Raw genomic sequence first — 19,884 nt, 5'->3', positions numbered from 1 at the left:
TGTCTGAACTGAGCTATTGTTTTCTGAATATTTTACAAACAGTCATTAAGAGATTTTCCTAACAAAGCTAAATATTTTTTTAAAAAAGTTAAAGCTTCCAAAAGCACTCAGATCAGTATATTACATTTGTTATTGACTCCAATAACTGTGTTCATCATAAGATATATTAATTTGAATGTTAAGTACATGATAATACATAAAAGAATATGAACATTAAGCATTATAAGTAATGCTTTATTACTTAAGGATTATAATTTTCATTAAAAAGTGGAATTATACTGGATTTGTATGGGAATTTTTATAAAATCCTATTGTCAAGGCTCAAGGTCAGGTAATATGTCAAAACAGAGAGGAAAGAGACACGATAAATGGAAAAGCCTTTAGGATTAACAAAAAAATTTTTTTGTTGCAGACTCAAGCTGTCTATTGTTATACCCTTACCATAATAAAACACACACAACTTATTTCAATAACAAATTAATCTTAATATTAGACTTGATAAGAAATACAATTTAATATTTAAAATATATGAGAAAACGGAGGACTTTTAAGTGAGAACCACTGCCACCATTTTGTAGCTTGGTGAAACTAGAAAAGGGAAGCTTTTGCTACTTTGCTGAATAATTATCCATCTAAATGTCAGCTCTGAACATGTGATCTCTCACTTTATGTGCAAAACGACTGTTCCCCTATGCCCATATTTAATTACAATATGGAAATATAGCACACACTCACCTTTGCCTTTGACATCCCAATACACAGACATTTCAGCCCTTCAGGCATTTCCCCCCTTTTCCCTCAGAAATAAGGCACATGAAAAAATCCAACAGATCTCTCTCTCTCTCTCTCTCTCTCACACGCACACACACACACGCACACACACGTGTGTGCGTGTGTGTGTGTGTGAGAGAGAGAGAGAGAGAGAGAGAGAATTATGAAAGCAAAAACCATATAATCTAATCTTTAAAAGACTTGTTCAGGAACAAAGAAGGTGCATAACCATCAACTGCAGCATTTGTAGTTTTAAAGTTATACATTGCATTATTGCCAAACAGGTCTATTGTCAGCATTCAGTTAACAGGACAGGAGCAAAGGCACACCTTCATAAACTCCCAAATTAATCACATTATTTTCTCTCAACCTAAGTGGCTGTTTTGTATAAAATAGTTGAAGTTTGTCACATGGTCTGTGATGTGCAACCAGTATAGATCTTCCTTGTCTTTAATTGGTTCAAGTTAAGCAGATGCATTCCTAAACCAGTTCCTCTTCTACAGCAACTTCTTGATAGTATAATACAGTCAAACAAACAAAATACACACTCAACCTTGGTAAAAAGGGAACTGGGATAGGAATTTAGTGTGCCTAAAAGAACTTTGGTTTGATTCTTGACTGCTATTGAAAGTACTTCATTTTTGGCCATGTTACACACACTGAGATTTAGACCAGTATCTAGAGAAAATAAGTATACATACACCCTGTCAAAATAAAGGGGATAATGCCCTGAGCGTTCTGACTGCAACAGAAGGATGGGACATTAACTTTCTAAATAAATAAGGTAGTTATAACCAACGGGAATTCCTCAAATAACTTTCGCTGATTGGGGCTTACACTGGAACACTCAAATTGATACATATGTTTCTTTCACTAGTTGCATATTTGGTAAATATGTATGTTCACCTCACATATTATAGGGCACATCAATCTGTAATATATGACGTTGTCCACAGATACACTCTATGCAAGAAAGGAGCTGCAGATCAGTAAGAGTGCTGAATGCCAACTCTTGGGAAAATAATCCTAAGAAAGTGTCTTTTTTGCCTATTCTCAGGCCTCTTCAAATAGCTCAGAGACCTAGATCCATGAGAATGAAAGACCACAAAGAAAAAACCTATGAAGTGGGGTGGGGAAGACAGAAGCGAGACCTATTTCAAGCTCCAGGAAAGAAAGCAATGTAAATGCCGCGGAATCTATCTGGAAACCCCAAATCAACAAAGTTTATTACATTCCCTGGCAAATGTTTAGAAGAGTAGGAAAGGTCATAAGGAAACATGGTAATGAAAGGGAGAGAAAGGAACCAGGCCTGAGACCTAAACTAAGATCTCTGGGGAGGTAGAATTGTCCAGCCACTGAAAGTATCTTGTCACTGGCATTTATCTACATCTATGCAAGCTTCTGTCCCTCCTCTATCTGTCTTCTTCATACTTTTCATTGAAAGTTGAGAGCTATATTACTTATTCTATTGGAATTATCCTACACCAGATTTCCCCAATCTCCTGATGCCATCCAGACGTTTTGGACAACTCCCAGAATTTCTGACCATGTTGGCTGGGGCTAATGGGAGTTAAAGCCCAAAACATCTGTAGGCCCAAGGTTGTGGAAGGCTGTCTTTCATATTATTGTGTGCCTGACCAGGATTAGGTGGCTTTAAACCTGAAGGAGTCCCAACCAAGTTTCTACATTCCCCACTCAACCACTTCACTTTTGTCAATATTGTTCTTCTTGAAATGTTAGTATTCTTTTGCAACACTGTAACTCAGGGGTGGGTAGATTTAAGGCTAGGGATGTCAGAGAAATCCATAATAGGATGAAATGAGTTTGAATTTCTATGAATCCAACCTGAGGATTCCACAGTGGACCAGATTTTTCTGAGCTGTGTGGACTTGTGGATCTTTTTTTTTACTTTTGGGGGGATTTGTACACATTTGCCTTAGGGTAAGTGCACATTTGCTCAAGTATGCATTAATGCTAATGCACATTTGCGCAAGTAGAATACAATTCTTGTACATCCACCCCAAAAAGGCAGATTCCATCAAGGAGCGGACAATGGAAGGAAAGATGGCTGAAAATTTGCGAAACACAAATGGAATGGATTTAACAAAATCTGTACATCCCTACATCAGTCTTGTGGGATCTACTGCGTGTGTGTTTACTAGAACCTGGAGATCAAGCAGAGAGCCTCATGGAAAAAGACATACATATAATGGGGGAAGGGGAAGAAAATCTATAGAGCCTTTAACTAAGTTAGGATAAATCCTATAGCCCACAACTAAATTATGAAGAAAGGAATGTCAGTCACCCATAATCTCCTCATACTGAAGGCACACCCCCTACAATTGAAAGGAAATGTACAGCATGTTACATTATTTATATTTCACCCAGTTTATCATCAACTTGGGATAAGGTGGCACGATGGTTGCATTGCCAATTTGCCTGAAAAGTAAAGATGACCACCATTCCCTCACTGAGGTCTGAAAAGAGGTGTGATTACCTAGATATAAGCTATCACTAGTATTATAGAGGGCAAAGAGGCAAGAGGATCCACCATGAATGTAAGATTGCAATAGGATTGACGAATGCCTACAGAACTGTAAGGTAGAAGGGTAAAAGTTGTTACCCTTTGCTTCAGTTTTATGCAGTATGTTTGTCCCATCCCCCTACCAAGAGACCTATCCTAACACTTTTCTGACACTAGGGGAGAAAGATAGTACATAGGATACAGGAAGCAAATGCAGCTGTTTCTAGCAGTCTGAAGGACAATGGAGGAAATGCAATTGACAGATGACAGGTTCTCTATCCAGGCAGGCTCCCACCTGAGTCTTTCTGGTTAGATGAAAAGGACTCCAATCAATTTCATGGCTGAAGCTGTGTAGTCGTGTAACAAAGTGTCCAAATCAGAATATTTAAGCCTCTGCATTTGCAAAAGAAAGGGTATTCCTACACACACAGAGCTTCAACTATCAAGGATTTGAGAATTAATTGATACATCTACTATAAATGGTTATTCTGTGTCATCAAATGAAGTCTTTACCGTGTTTTCCAGACAATTAGAGGTAATGCATGGAGGACAAAATTAAAACAACTGCATTATATAATAATTGTATGGCAATGTATTCTGCATATGTTCATTGTGAAAAACTTGCATAGATCTGGCAACAATTATGCATGTAAAATGATGTAGACTATCTGCAAAAGGTTAGATGATTTACACAAGATCAGTGACAAATGAGAAGATAAATTAATGCAGGGTTAGACATTAAAATATGACTCAACATCATTACAGAGCAGCATAGCTTTTCTTTAATTTAACAAATACCAATATTAAATCTATTAAATGTGATAAAATTTCAAATAATACTTAAAAAGAAATAGCACAAAACTTACTGTATTGACAAACTCTGGCCTATACAAATTCTATTCAGAAGGAAATCTGGTCTCTTTAAAATCAATTTTTGATTCTCTTCAGTGAATAAATGACAGCAAAACCAGAGAAGAACATTTAAATATGTTTATGGTTATAAAAAAGTTGGATTTCCCCCCCAAGATCCAAGTTCACACTCAGGTAAAAAGAAAAAAGAAATTAGGACTACTATCTAAGACATAAATTACTGAATCAAGCATTTGACTTGGTCAATAACCAGAAAAATTCTGTAGTAAGTAGAAGAGAATGTTCAACTAACCATTTGATAGGCCAATTCTGTGCTCTTGTACATTATTGCTCCTGGGACTTGAAAATGGACTCATTAGGCATGTTCCTGTTGTTGGTGAGTAAGAACAGAGATTTTTCTTGCTGCTCCCAGAACTTGTTGCTGGGACCTAAACAATAATAAAAAACAACAAAGCAACCTGTATGGACAGTGCAGTGAAAGGCACCTTCACTTTCATCCTTGACATTTCTCATTTTTGCCTCTACCCTTCCTCTCAAGACATGTTATACAATTATCCTAGAAGACGGGGCATTATGCCTCTCTTGGTGCAGGTACCCCCCCCCCCCTCCAGACTTTCGATTAACATCCAAGAATTCCAGTTCAAAGAATAAACTATGTTTCTAGCCCTCATGGTGATAATATGGGACCAAGGTTTAGTACTATGGCCACATAAAAGAATCCCAGTGCTTTCAAGCCTACACATCTATTTCAAAGGATTGACAGGTTGTTATTATTTATTTATTTATAAAGCGCCATCAATTTTCATGGCGCTGTACAGAATAAAACAAAACAAGACAATCTGCCATATGACTTACAATCTAAAATTTTGACAGGTCTTAACTTTTGGACATTTAACAATCCTTGTTTAAGAAAAAAAGACAGCCACAGATGTTGCATCAATCAAATTAGTAAAAGCCACAAGCATAATATAGTGTCTCTAAAAGCTGAAGTCCCAAATGTGTCCTATAGCACGTATGGTGCATGAAAATTCATGTCCGCACGCCACCTTCTTCTGCACAATCGTACTACCACCAACCCATCAAACAGTTTAAATGGGGAACCGCTCCCCACCTTCCTGACTGTTCAGCTGGGGAGGAGAGGCAATTGATCTCACCACATGGGGAGGATTTAAAGCTTCTTATTCCTATGTGCTAAGATCTCAGGGGATAGCGTATGCATGTGTCAGAGTGAGAGGTAAGTAGGTTGTATATGCATGTGAGAGAGAAAGGGAGGGGAAGGGAGATACTGGCACTGGCCACATCTATAGCCAGCCCAAGACAAACCCATGGCTGCCTTTGGCTATGCCTACCACTGGCATGCGATCCCCAACCCATCACTGCTATAGCCCAAGGAGGCAAAAAGGCTGTCCACCCCTGCCCCACAGTAAAACAATAACATTCCACAATAGATCACATGCCAACTGCAATTCTGTTAAATTTTTAGCAATTCCGAACTTTGAAAGACAGCATTGCTGTGTGTTCTAAATGATCTGAATGCATACTGGGTTTCAGTGTGCAAAGCCAAGCTTCAAAATCTGGTCAATCTACAAATCTACCCATTACAATGCAGCCATACTGAGCTGAACAGCCTATGACACATTTGGGCTACTCCACAGATGAAGACCCAATGTAACCATTGCCAGGGAGGTTGACTGCTACTTTCAGTGGATCCTACATCACAGAGTAATGACTGAATGAAAGAATCTATGGGAAGCAACAATGTCAACACCTCCAGCTCCCAGGATGTCCTTGCTTCACGCATGATCCACTCATCAATAGGATCCTTTCGTTCAACTGCTCACAATATGACAGGAAATCCAGGAAATGTGCTGTATGTGAAGAATCACCAAGTGTTGGGCAGACTGATGGACTTATTTTTATATAAATTCTTCATACCCTGGTTCTCAAATTAATTTTTGGAAGCAACATAGTTAAAAATAATCAAGTGAGACCTGCAACAAATGTTGTTGAGTGCTTTTGTTCAGGATACTCCACCCCTGCTCTCTAAGTATCCACACCTGCCTGCTACAACAGTCAGGGCAGTATACAACTGTGTCATTCCCCTAGCGCAAATAACGTTGCACTAGAGGAAACTAGGTTTGTGTATCTCGAACCTTGGGGTTCACCTGAGCCTGCTGGTACCTCCCTCTTGTGTTTGGATGGTGCTGTTTTGACTACGTAAGGACCAACAATCAGAGAACTGAGATCACAGTTAGTATATATGATAAAATATAATATCAAAATGAATTAAAGCACTAAAATATTGATCAGAATATTGTACAGTCACAAGTTCAGGTATATAGTAGTGCTGTTTGCAGTGTGCTATATGGAGTTGGACCAACTGAAGGAATATTTACGGTTCAATCATACATTCATTTCCCTAGGAATAAGCCCTGCTGATTGAAGTGGAAATTTCTTCCAAATAAAGATTGATAAGATTGCACTGTTAAGTCATTTATAATAAGAAATAACCTTTGCATATCCCAAAATATTTTGCCCTTTTCCATTTCTACTCTGGATGTTCCACCTCAAACCCTAGTACTGAAAAGTGGTTCTAAGACTCTTGAGCCTGGCTTAAATAATGTCCAAATTTGCAAAGCACTTAATCTAAGAAGTCAAGCAGATGAATTGTATAATGCGTGTAACATTGCTTCATTCATATATTTTTTAAAAGAACAATTCTGGATATATGAATCAACTCAGCATTGAAAAACAAAAAATAGACACCATTTTACATCCACCAGCTTTCATCCATCCTTTTTTTTTCATGGGTTCCACAGATCTCATCCTTAACAGGGCTTTCGGTTGATTAAGGATGCACTCCTAAACACACTTACTTGGGAATAAACTCCATTGAAAACAGTCAGACTCGTTCTAAGTAAATATGCATAGGACAAACCTGCATAAAACTCTCAAGATACAAATCTATGCATGTTCCGACACTGTACAACACTGGCTGGGGAATGGTCGGAGTTGCAGGACTTTTTTCTGTCTTAACACGCATATGATTGTGCCCTTAGTTGATCAATCATATCAGTTTTACTTGATTAATTAACTTATTAAATCAGCATACATGTACACATGAATAAGAAATACTGAAGAAACATTTGTTTTTCAATACCATATATACATATTGAAAGTAAGCACCCATATAGAAGAGGCATTCTCTTGTATGAGAAATTAGAAAGAATGCCTCTTCTAAGATGGCAACTGCCACTGATAATTTTTGTAAGTTATTGCACTAAAATATGTATCTTTAAAAAATAATCTGGTGGCAGATTAATCACAGTCCGTCTTTAGTTGATCAAAAGTTTTTAATCTATTAATATAACTTCCCCTCTCTTACAGTGTTTCATCATATGGCCAAAAAAAAAAAAATCTTGTTCAGGCAAGCGTTTGTCTTGTTGGATGGATAGGTTCTATCTGCTGCATCTGTCTGCTTTTACTATAGTATATACAACCGTTTTTGTATTTTGGAATTTTATTGTATTTATTATTATTATTATTATTATTATTATTACATTTATATACCACCCCATAGCTGAAGCTCTCTGGGCATTTTATGGTTGATGTTAACTGCTGTTAGCTACCCAGAATGGTGCATATGCACAAGAAGGGTGAGATATAGTTATATAAATTAAATAATGACTAAACATTGCAACCCTACTGATTAACAGAAGAGTTCATATTTTCATATTTACAAAAAGCTTACAACATTTATTCAAAAATGTATTTAAACACCTCACCACCCCATGAGATAATATTCATATCTCATTCAAGGCAACAATGCTATTGGAAAATCTCCCTGCCACAAACAAGTTCACTAATCTTTGTAAATTGTTATTATTATTACCATCATCATCATCAAATCTAGGAAGCACCTAACACTAACCCCTGTACAGAGATTAAAAAACAAGGAGGCCCCTGGCCCCAGGCTTCCAATAGACACAACACAAAAGGAGACAGGGATGTGGGAGGGAAGAAAATATACTAATTTAGGTCTTAACTGCTACTCTTGACTTTATCTGTACTTCCCCTTCTATGTATGCTATTCTACATATGTTCTCAAAATTGTACATGTAAGACATTTTTGGACTACATATACAATATAAACTCTGTATTTCTTCAAATTGTTCATGGTTGCCTTTCCTTTCAACAATTTCAATAATCCTAAAGATTTACACTAATTCTCCCATCTTATAAATAGATTTACTGATTAGTTCTATCACTGAATTTTTGGAAACTTGATAAAATTTCAGGTTTTCAATGGAGAAATGTTGCTACTACAAACATCCTAAATAGCTATTCTCAAAACAAACATTTTTCCCCTTTTAATTTCCATTTCAGGAGGACAAAACAGCTTTAGGGTGGAACAGAATAATTTCAAGCTGGACTGCTCACCTCCAAAAATGCTACTTTAACCAAGGAAACAGATGCAAAATTACAGTCACAGCTGTATTCAGAGTACAACAAGGTGGGTAATGGAAAACTAAATTGCTAATTAAATTGCTAATGATTTTTCTTAGTGCCACTACTGTATTTTGTCGCCTTTGTTAAAACACAAAAAGTATACAGAAGATTCTTAACACTGCCAAGTTTCCAATTTTGCCAAGTTACACTGAGATCTCTAAAGATTACCATCTATAAAGAAATCATTGATATGTGCAGACAGAACTGGGGGTTCATTTTATTGACCAGCCATTTAGGTATACATGCTCCCCTGTTTATTTAGCTTCCTTTAATGCTACGTGCCTCATGAACTCTTCAGCATTAGTGTTCATAGCAACACCCACAGTTAGTATTGGAAGATAATAAACTGGCATATGTCGTGACATGATGGCATTGGAAATATGTGATGGCCACATTTTACAAAAAAGAGAGAGAGAGAAATCAGAGCAACAGTACAATTTTATTTTTATTGTGATAACTGTAGGGGAAATTTATTGCAGTGTTAGTATTTTATAGTTTCATTATGTTAGATTAGCTGAGAGAGGTAATTACATTCTCAACATAAAAATGTCTTTAATGTTTTCATTTCAATTTTGTAGTTTATAATATGCAGATTACAGCATTATCATAATCCCATATTGTTACATGTACAGTAAAATGGCAGTGCATTTGCTTCACCAATTATGGAAATAATTTCTAATAAACAATTTCAGAAAGGTCCTCAACTCATTTGGTGTTTGAGAGAGGTGTGTACATAATAAAAAACAACAACACTGCAGTTCCTTCAGTTATAGCCAATTGCTTCATACAGACAAAGTCAAAATATTATGCAAGAACAGTTTTTTCCTCCCAAAGATGTCTGGCAGTCACTTCTTCTCCAGGGATGCTTTATTGCAGATTTCTCAGCAAACAACTGAACATCTCTCTCTCTCTCTCTCTCTCTCTCTGAGATCTATCTATCTACCTATCTCTCTCCTAGGAAATAATTTCGTCATAAAAAAGGAAACACACAAAAAAACTCACTTTTCCCATGGCAAAGCTGTCCCATTTCAGAGCTCTCTTAACACTAGAAGAGAAAGGAGGAAAAACAAGTTTTATCATTCTGCAAAATAATTTTCTACTGAGAAAGCTCCTTACCAGTAGTTATCAAATCACATACAATTAATGTATTGTTATACAACAGAAACAAAGCTCATACAAGGCAAATATATTAACTAGGTAGTAAATACAGCTTTGAAAACTGAATCCCATCCTTGCTTGTCTACCGCACAAAACCCCACCCCTATGATTATGCCAACTGGAACAAACCACTTCGACTGGGATACCAATGTCACACTAGTGCCTGAAAAAAATGAAAAACATTGTTGTTTCAAATAAAATACTAATAATGAATATAATCCTACAGAAGTGCATAACTTACCTTCTGTGTAGGTGCTGAAATTATTTTGCCATTCACAAAAATTATGTACTAGGTGCTTAGAACACCAGTACATTCAAGGTGAAAAAAGTAGTAGTTCTCATCATTTTAGCTCTTAACATGATTCAATGCTGCTAGACTATGACTTAACTAGGGAACAGATGCTCTATGTCTTTACAGGTCCCCAAACCATAAGAAACTATTTTCCTGTGTTCTTCACTATACTGATTCAGGAACATGCCAAGCTTCCTCTGTAAAATCTGTTCTGCTGAACTGGATGCCCAGCTGTTAATGGCAACACTAGGAATGGAAAGCTGAATATTTATAATACTTTACATCGTACAGCTGTCTTCTAAAGAGCAGTCATCAAAATTTTATTGAATGCAGACTAAATACTCAAAGGAAAGAAAGGTCAACATAAATTAAGACTATTTTTCCCAGAGACAACTCCAACTTTTAAAGTACATTCTTAAATCTTAAACAACAGTTAAAGACTTTTTATATAAAGCAACTAAAAACCTTTAAAATCATCCAATAAAAACTTCAGAAGATTATTTTAGATTAAACAAGGTTTGCAGAACCATTTCATTTCAGAATAGAACAGCACAAGCACCATGTTGGAAATAGGCCATTTTGATTTAGTAACCAAGAGCTAAATGCTTAAAGGATTTTATCAACACTGGATTCTACAAACATAAATGGCCAGCTATTCTTGCAGGGCCAGAGCCTGAACTATCCTCTTTCAAAATATATTTATTTTTACATTGACATTTTTCAGAGTGAATCATAGAAAGTTTTAAAGTATCTTTGCAAGATTACTATATTATCCTATTTCCAACTTTAGAATCTTACATTGAAAAGAGATTACGGGGAGGGGGGTTGTCTTAAAAAACAGACAAGCTATGCAAGATTTACATTTTTAAAAGATATTAAAAAGGCACCACATTCTTGCCAAGGGACAATCAAAGCTGAAACAGTTTGACAAAATTCTTAACAGCATGTTTCTTTTTAAATATAGTCCCCCATATTGCTTAAGGAATGCAGACTCCATTACATCTTCCACCCCAGTGGCAGCAGAGAAACATTTTATACGTTAATACATTCACTCCGCAAAGGTGCTCTAGGGGACCATGTATTTGCATGCTACACTAAGGCATGTTGTGATGGAAGTTTTTATGACGGACTTCAAAGGAAGCTGGAAGCCAAAGTACAGAGAATCTGGACTCAAGGTAGCTTTATGATTAGGATAAATGAAAAACTACATGAAAATCCCATTAAATTATAGCAACCTGGGAAAAAAGTCTTGATAAAAAATGGCAGTGTGGTCAAGCACTGTGCTATTTAAAATCTGTCAGTGACGTTGGATGGCAGTAGAGTTACAGTGCGCCCAAATTTTCACTCATTTGCCTGTGGAGACACTAAACTCTGAAATAATTCAGCTGATCAGCCATTCATATTCCAAGGAAGAACTATTTCATCAGAAGAGGCAAAATCATGTTGCCAGTGCATCTGCGTTATCTTAGGGTCACAACTGTGCTACAGAAATGTTTTCCATGGGTGCAAAGCTCCCCAGTGCACTATTAGTAAGGATCAGCAAGCACAGGTAGCATTGCAAATTTAAGAAGTGGGGCTAAGTGGGGGAATGGGGGTGAGAATGAATTCGGGGTTCAACTGTTTAAAAAAGAAGAAGTCTTATTTGGGGAGAATTTGTTGTACTTCTTTTGTAGAACTGTTCGCAGCTTTTAAAGCTCAGCTAAAAACTTTTCTTTTTCCTAAAGCTCTTAAAACTTGATTTTGTTCTGACTTTATACTGCTAGTTTTACCCTACCCTGTGCCTGTTTGGTGCATTCTCTTCCCCTCCTTATTGTTTTATTATGATTTTATTAGAATGTAAGCCTATGCGGCAGGGTCTTGCTATTTACTGTTTTACTCTGTACAGCACCATGTACATTGATGGTGCTATATAAATAATAATAATAATAATAATAATAATAATTGGATTTCACTAGGAGGAAATACATTCTATTTAAGATGGACTGGCTTATCATTCAAACTAGATATTCAAATGAGAAGATGAACAAATGAAATACATAAAAATGTATACTATGGGTTCTAGTCAAGTGAATAAATACATGGATTATTTGGTCTGCTTTTCTTGAAACCTTTGTATAACTCTCTCCCTTCTTTTTTTATGAACAGTACACATGATGGAAAATGACGATGTGTGTATTTTTTTTTTCATTTTCACAATGTGTTTTCTGTTCTGTTTTGATATTCACAATATTACTTTTTTAAAAAAATCAGTCATCAACTCTGGACTAGGTAAAGCCTAATAACACAATCCTATGCATGTCTACTCAGAAGTCCTACTGAGTTTAATATGTAAAGTCCCAAATAGGTCTGCATGGGACTGTAACCCATTTTGGTTGAACTTAGTGCCCAGTGAAATAAATGGGACCCAAATCATAGCTAACTTGCCCCATTGACTTCAATAGGGCATAAATTCAATTAACTTAGTCCGAAGTGGATTCAACCCTGCGCATGAGCAGTAAAAACATGTGCCTTCCTTCGAGAAATGGCTACATGAATTGTCTAATAACTATACCAAATATTTAAAGATATGACAAATGGTCCTAACCATATATTCTTATGAAATAAAATGCATAAACTGACTCATTAGATGAGGATGGGTGTTCTCCATACTTTGTGTGTTTCTTTGAGCATTACCAGATAGCTTTTTGTGAAATGTATATTTTGCTTTGCTTTGTTAGGTCAAATTTGAGGCTCAGACCCCACTTCTGCCTTCTACCCAGTACCTTGGCCAAATTGTCTCTGATCCCCACCAGTTTGCCTTCACTGTAATGGGTATTGGAATGGAGAACAGTGGGTTTCAAAGAAAGGTTTTGTGTTTTGGACCTCACACTCTGCCTTATACTTAGGTTCTTTGACAATTTACTCTTCTTTCAGCTTCACTAGTTTGTCTTCAGGAAAATGGCTGTTTTGTGACTGCCCTAATCCAGCATGGCAGCCATTTTGTGAGAGTGCCCATAACACTCTCAAAATTCCCATTATGCCCTATAGCCCAAACAGTTTGGGGACCCCTGCATTCATTCTCAAGCTGATCCTACAACATTCTACCACATAATATATTTTGGTTTCTTAGCATTCCAAAGCATATTAGCCATGTATCATGGTTGCTTCTTTGGATCACTCAGGGATAACATGCTCAAAAACATCAATAGCTGGTCCTTCTGCCTATTATTCTGTGCCAGACCGTAGGACTATCTAGGTCTCATCTACAATGACTGGCTGTGGTGCTCCAGGATTTCAGGCAGAAGTCTTTCCCAGGCATACATAGAGACGCCAGGAATTGAAGCTGGAACCTTGTGCTCTACCCTGAGCTGCGGTCCCATCCCTTCTACTGTAAGAATCTTACTGCTCTCTACACTGAGCAGGTTAGAGCTAGACTTAGTTATATATTAACTCAAATCCTGTTGTTTTCATTGGGTCTAAGGGCTCAGCTACACCAAGCAGGATATTGCACTATGAAAGCGGTATATAAAAGGCAGGAGCCGCACTACTACTTTATAGCGGTATTGAAGTGACCTGCAGGATCTACACTACTGCTTTATGGTGGTACTGAAGTGCACTGACAAGTCTTGAGGCCCATGACACATCTTCACCAAGCAGGATATAACACTATGAAAATAGTATGAAAGTGGTATAGGGTATGTGTCAATGGGCCCCAACAGTTGTCAGTGCACTTCAATACTGCTATAAAGCAGTAGTGTGGCTCCTGCCTTTTATATACCACTTTCATAGTGCAATATCCTGCTTAGTGTAGATGAGCCCCCTGTCTGGATTCATCCCCATATCTATACTGGGTTTTAAAAACCATTTTCCTTGCTTGCCTGGACAAATTGCCACTGATTTATATCTACTAGGCCCTCAGTCTCTCAGTACTTAGGGAACAAGTAGGACCTTGCCTCAATGTGAGAGTTAAGCTAGCAGAGTTGAAATGAGGTGGGAGGTGGGCCCTTAGGGTAGCTACTTGCCAGAGGCTTCTCCAAAAAGACCCTCCCTGAGATGAAGTGCCTGTTGGGACTGTGGGGAAACTGCCCAGTTTTAGTTGAAAGGCAAGCTATTGTGATTCCAAACCCTCCTGCCAAAATGTGAGTCAATAAAGAGGTCTGCTGTATAATCCACAAAGCTTTATTCAACAAATAAATATATCTTCACATCTGAGGGAGCGTGAATGCTAGGAACTATCCTCTAAGCCTAATTAGCCTAACAAAGCTAGGCAGTTGCTAATTTAGTCCCTGAAACCCCTTTCCCCACACTAGGGAGGGCAGGCCTGATCCTGACAAAGACTGAGAAAAGGACAGAGCTGGATTTTTTGTGACTATTGGCTGTTCCCCTACAGTTTTGGTACAGTGAACTTTGGACATCTAATGGGGTGCTTAATGCTATAACTCAACCTATGTTCAACCTGTATGTTTGTAACAAAAGCAGAAATATTACAAAATGCTAGCAAGGCTCCAGTGCCTCATTCCAAAAAAGATATAAAGAAAATTAGCAGTCATTATCATTGCACAACAGGAATAACTAGCATAAATAAATTAAAATGCCTGGGAAAATAAATAAGTTTTGACTGGTCACCGAAAAGTTTGCAATGTCAGTGCTAGTCATACCTTAATGGGAAAGGTATACCACACAGTGTGTCACAACAGAGAATAGCACAGCACAGCCTTTTCCAAGCTGGTGCTCTCCAAATATGTTTGACTGTAACTTCCATAACCACCATGCAGCATGCCACTGCTGACTGAGGATGACAGCTGTAGTCCAACATACCTGGAAGACACCAGGTTGGGGAAGGCTGGCGCAGAACAAAGAGAATGGTACATAAAAGCAGTCAAGCTATCTATGTTACATCACTGGAATGCATTGACGCTTTCTCTGTAATTCTAGGGAAATGCAAAGCATATGTACTTACACCATTGTGCCAATTAACATAAGTGTCTATCATCTAAAACTGAGTATCTGTAAAACTTATTTTGCTTGCTCATGAGCTTAGCTTCTATGATTCTGCAGTTGCAAACACTTTAAATGTATTGTCCAGGAACTATTTGGCAATACGGCAAAATTATGATCAATCACACACCCACTATCAAGGACCACAGCATTAAGTACTTCAGATACTTTCAGGAAAGACGCATTTTAAGATGCTTTAAAAAAAAGTGGGGAAAGTAACAGCAGTCTTGTAGCTGCTTCACACTTAACACAGCAGACAGATGAAGAGAATTCATGTCTATGCCCCATCAGATCCATGCCTGGTACATGACCCTTTGTATTCAGAAATGCATGTTCCCTCTTCAAACTTTATGCATATGCTATGGCAAACACTGACATAGAAACCCAGCTGCTACATCGAGTGTGAGGAAGCCCTTTTCAGTGTGGCTGCCACTTTGTGAGTAAATCTCAAATACTAAGAGCTTATGTTTAATGCTTAAACTCAGCATTACTTGAGATGTTTTGGTAAGATAGCAGCTTTTCAGCCCACATATGGCAAATAAGCTATGGCTATCTATGTGTATGTATGAAATGTATGGAATGTATGAAATCGTTGTATATGAAATAGCCATTAGGATGCATCATCATGGGAACTTCTAGTGCTTCCATTTTGGTGCTATACTACATGGTGATCCTCTCTGCGCTATCATATTTAAGCTAAACAAGCTAATAACCTCGCTGTTGTACTACCCCTTTCTATCTTTTCCAAATTCCTGTAAGACATGCACTCCATCCCACAAGTCCATGTGCATAAACATGCCTGGACACTGGGGAGTTCAAACTATTGAACATGCAAGCATATAATAACCAAGGCTTGCAAATAACAGAAACGGCTGTTCCTCCCTGCTTACTTTGCCTGCACACTCCAAGCTAGGATGGCACCAGGGATCACCACGTTTGTGTGGAGAGTTTTCTTGCCAGCACCAGGAGCTATTATTATTATTATTATTATTATTATTATTTATTTATATAGCACCATCAATGTACATGGTGCTGTACAGAGTAAAACAGTAAATAGCAAGACCCTGCCGCATAGGCTTACAATCTAATAAAATCATAGTAAAACAATAAGGAGGGGAAGAGAATGCCAACAGGCACAGGGTAGGGTAAGCAGGCACAGGGTAGGGTAAAACTAACAGTATAAAAGTCAGAACAACATCAAGTTTTAAAAGCTTTAGGAAAAAGAAAAGTTTTTAGTTGAGCTTTAAAAGCTGCGATTGAACTTGTAGTTCTCAAGTGTTCTGGAAGAGCGTTCCAGGCGTAAGGGGCAGCAGAAGAAAATGGACGGAGCCAAGCAAGGGAAGTAGAGGCCCTTGGGCAGGCAAGAAACATGGCATCAGAGGGACAGGAACGAACATAAAAACATAAGAAGAGCCATGCTGGATCAGACCAAGGGTCCATCTAGTCCAGCACTTCGTTCACACAGTGGGTGACCAGCTTCTTTCTCTCCCTTCCTAGCCTCTAGTCTCCTACTCATCCCTCCACCTTTCTGCTTCTCTCCACCCAGCCAGCCTCAGCCACACTCCTTCTCTCCCCCTCTACCTTGCTATTTCCCTCTTCTTCTTAGCCTTTGGCTTTTCTATTTCTCCTCACCCCCGCAAACCTCTTTGGACTAGCCAAGACCTCAGAACAGAAATGTGACTAGGCACAGCCTCCATGGTACTATTTGTAGTTGTGCCCCAGCCGTTTCCCAAATTGCCAAATGTGCCCATGGGCCTAAAAAGACAAACAGAGGTACTTTTTCTTTCTTCCTGTAATGCAACATATTAAAATGATGTTATGTGTATAATTAACTAAGCAAGCAAATAAGCAAAGATGTAGTGTGCGTGTGTGTATGTGTGTGTGTGTGTGTGTGAGAGAGAGAGAGAGAGAGACAGACAGACAGACAGACAGACAGACAGACAGACAGACAGTCAGTCCTAGGTACAACTGCAATTAACCCAAGTAAGCAACATAAAGCGAAAAAATACATACTGCAAATATGGGTGGCACATATGATAAGGGTCTCAAAACTGGTAGGAAGTCTTCTCCTATTCCCTTTTAATTCTCTGTCTTCAAACACTGATGTGTTTTTAAGGCTGAAAACCTAAACAAACTTACAGGAAAGTAAATCCCATTTAACTCAATGGGGTTTACCCATAAGAACATAAGTGCCATGCTGGATCAGACTGAGGGTCCATCTAGTCCAGCACTCTGTTCACACAGTGGCCAACCAACCATCAGCCAGGGATGAACAAGCAGGACATGGTGCAACAGCACCCTCCCACCCATGTTCCCCAGCAACTGGCTTACTGACTCGAATATTGGAGACAGCACACAACCATCCGGGCTAGTAGCCATTGATAGCCTTTGCCTCCAGGAATTTATCCAACCTCCTCCTTTTAAAGCCATCCAGATTGGTGGCCATTACTAGATCTTGTGGTAGTGAGTTCCATAATTTGACTATGCCCTGTGTGAAGAAGTACTTCCTTGCTCTGAAAAACATCTCGTTTCGTCTGAAAACCCTACTCTCTACACATGCTCGGGAGCACAGTTGCCATCGTCGTTTCTTAAGTAGTTCAGGGCTGAGCCCTAGCATTCTGTCTATATAAAGTCACACAAGGCTAAACCCTGACTCTACCTAAGTGCAGTTCACACGCACCCAGGCGTACAACCGACGCGATGAAGGACACCCATCCCACCCTCCGGCTAAGGCGTCGGGTGCCCTGTTGCTCCATCAGGCTCCGCACTCACGAGGTATTTGCACGCAGCAACACCCACTCCCGGGCCCGGTACTTACGGCATGACGAGCGCGCGAAGAACCGCTTCGGCTTCCCCGCCCCTCTTCGCTCGCACAACTGAGGCTCCCGCCCAGCGCTATCGCTGTGTAGCGCTCAAAGTCTACCGGCCAGAAACACCCGCCGCTGGGCTGCGTGGAAGAAGCCGCGGGAAACTCAGGGCTCGTCCGGGCCTGGCGAGGCGAAGTGGGTTACTAGGCGACCGCAACAAAGGAGGCTGGCTCGGGTAGAGCCGAGGCCCCAAAACGTCCATGGCCAGGTCGGAGCCGCTTGTCATTTATCTCACTGGCTTGCTCTCCTCTCGCCTGCTTTTTACTTTCTCATCCTCATCATGATAATAATTGCTGTTACTATTACAGGAATGTAATGCGTGGCAAGAACGAGAAAAAGCGGAATGGCTTCGAGCCACAGAATTATGAACTAAGGTTTGGGAAGGGCAAATAAAGTCTGAGATAGTTAAAAGAGCCTGTGGTCTCCTCGGTACTTAAATTCCAACAAGAGAGGTGGGGCTGGCGTTAAGATTGCCTGCCCTCTCCCCATGCCCTTCAGGATTTCACAGAAGTAAATAAGAACACTCTTGTGTATTTATAAGAATCCATCTTTCCCTCCTTAGCTAATTTTTTGTTTGGTGCTTCCAGACGATTCCATTATTGTGCAATTGCCCTGTCTCATTCACAGGGTGATTGCACAATATGCTTTCCATAGCTGCTTCTGCATTGATTTTCTTTCTACAAAAAACATGTTAAGGAGGAAAAGATGGAAGAGCTGCATAATCAGTGTTGTCAGAAGAGGGTGCCTAGCACTACCAATTAAAAGGTATTATGCAGTTATTCCATCTTTTCTCCTTAACAGATTTTCTATGGTAAGAAAAAGAATGACGCTGTGAGAAAACGTGGGAGGATTACGAGTGAAAAGTAACAATGACGTAGGCTCTAAAGATGGCACAATAACAGCCTTGTCTGGAAGCACCCAATGCCTTAATTAGTGGTGCTATGTGCAATCTGTGTGGTAAGAAAAAAGATCAAAAACACAGGATTACAAATGAAAGTGCTTTGTGTTATAGTGGTAAAAATTGTTATTTATTCCTTTCCTGTAGTATACATGGATATACGCTAAAAAAAAAAAAAAGTTTAAAAGGTATCTTGTGCAATTCTCCAAAAAGCAAATGAGGGGCAGTGCTTTACCAGGCATGGGTATCAGAAAATCGCAACCACACCTGGTAAATAGGGAGTGTATGCACACTCTTGCAATCTTATATGCCTTGGGGATACCTATGTTTATGCAGAGATGACACAAAGGCTCTCTGCACATGTCTAAAAGTTCTTGGTGTACTCGTGGTGTACTTTTCAGATTCCAAGCTCAAACCCTGACATTCAGTTGCAGAACCGAACTCTAGCAAAGAGTCTCCTCTTCCCCACAATAAGTCCAAAAGCATTGTGGCACATTAGAGACTAGCTGTTTATTGGAGCCATTGGGACTTGATAACAGGTTTTCATAAGGAATACTGTCACCCATAGCAAGAAAACTACAGAAGTAGTTACTAGATGTACCCTACTTTAGGGTGTAATTTGTTTTCCATCCTTGGATCAAATGATTCACTACATTTGACCTCCCAAGCCACATATCATTTATCAACAGCCTACACTGATTTACAGGTAGTCTGCATGGCACTCTAAGCAATTGTGAAGGCTGTGCAGATGACAGTGTCCCCTTAGACTACGTAGCATTATTCAGATGTTGGAATTGAGCTGGATATGCTCCCACTACCCCCACCCCTGTGTTCCAGGTGCTGACTGTTCCTCTGAGCTTGTGCATATGAAATGTGTACAGTGCAAGTTGGGGACCCGGACAGAAAGCATGGTTCCACTTCTCTCTCCACGTATCAAGTCTACACAGAATTTGAACATCTGAGTAGGGCTCATGGGAGCTATTTTGTTTATCTGGAAGTCAATCCCATAAAATTCAGT

The 19,884-nt window shown here is 39.0% G+C and overlaps 2 protein-coding genes across 3 annotated transcripts in view; one reads left to right on the top strand and one right to left on the bottom strand.

Annotated features, from left to right (window-relative positions):
* ITGB3BP (integrin subunit beta 3 binding protein) overlaps window positions 1-17,963 on the bottom strand; it is a 43,399-nt gene extending 25,436 nt beyond the window's left edge. The window contains exons 1-3 of one of the 2 annotated variants that reach the window (XM_063137948.1): window positions 17,920-17,963; window positions 9,677-9,719; window positions 4,458-4,593 (exon numbers count right to left, since the gene is read on the bottom strand). In XM_063137948.1, coding sequence (XP_062994018.1) covers window positions 4,458-4,593; window positions 9,677-9,719; window positions 17,920-17,924 — 184 coding nt within the window. In that variant the 5' untranslated portion in view covers window positions 17,925-17,963. Of the gene's footprint in view, window positions 1-4,457; window positions 4,594-9,676; window positions 9,720-14,761; window positions 14,919-17,919 lie in introns of those variants that run through there. The other variant, XM_063137941.1, reaches the window with a different exon arrangement.
* Window positions 17,964-18,083: 120 nt separating this feature from the next.
* The window catches only part of EFCAB7 (EF-hand calcium binding domain 7), a 39,752-nt gene continuing 37,951 nt past the window's right edge, over window positions 18,084-19,884 (top strand). Inside the window, exon 1 of the mRNA XM_063137909.1 lies at window positions 18,084-18,176. Within this exon, the coding sequence (XP_062993979.1) occupies window positions 18,169-18,176 (8 nt within the window). The 5' untranslated portion in view covers window positions 18,084-18,168. The remainder of the gene's footprint in view (window positions 18,177-19,884) is intronic.

Source organism: Elgaria multicarinata, chromosome 1 (genome assembly GCF_023053635.1).
Source record: "Elgaria multicarinata webbii isolate HBS135686 ecotype San Diego chromosome 1, rElgMul1.1.pri, whole genome shotgun sequence".
Classification (NCBI taxonomy): Eukaryota; Metazoa; Chordata; class Lepidosauria; order Squamata; family Anguidae; genus Elgaria; species Elgaria multicarinata.
This window is presented reverse-complemented; position numbering and strand designations above follow the sequence as displayed.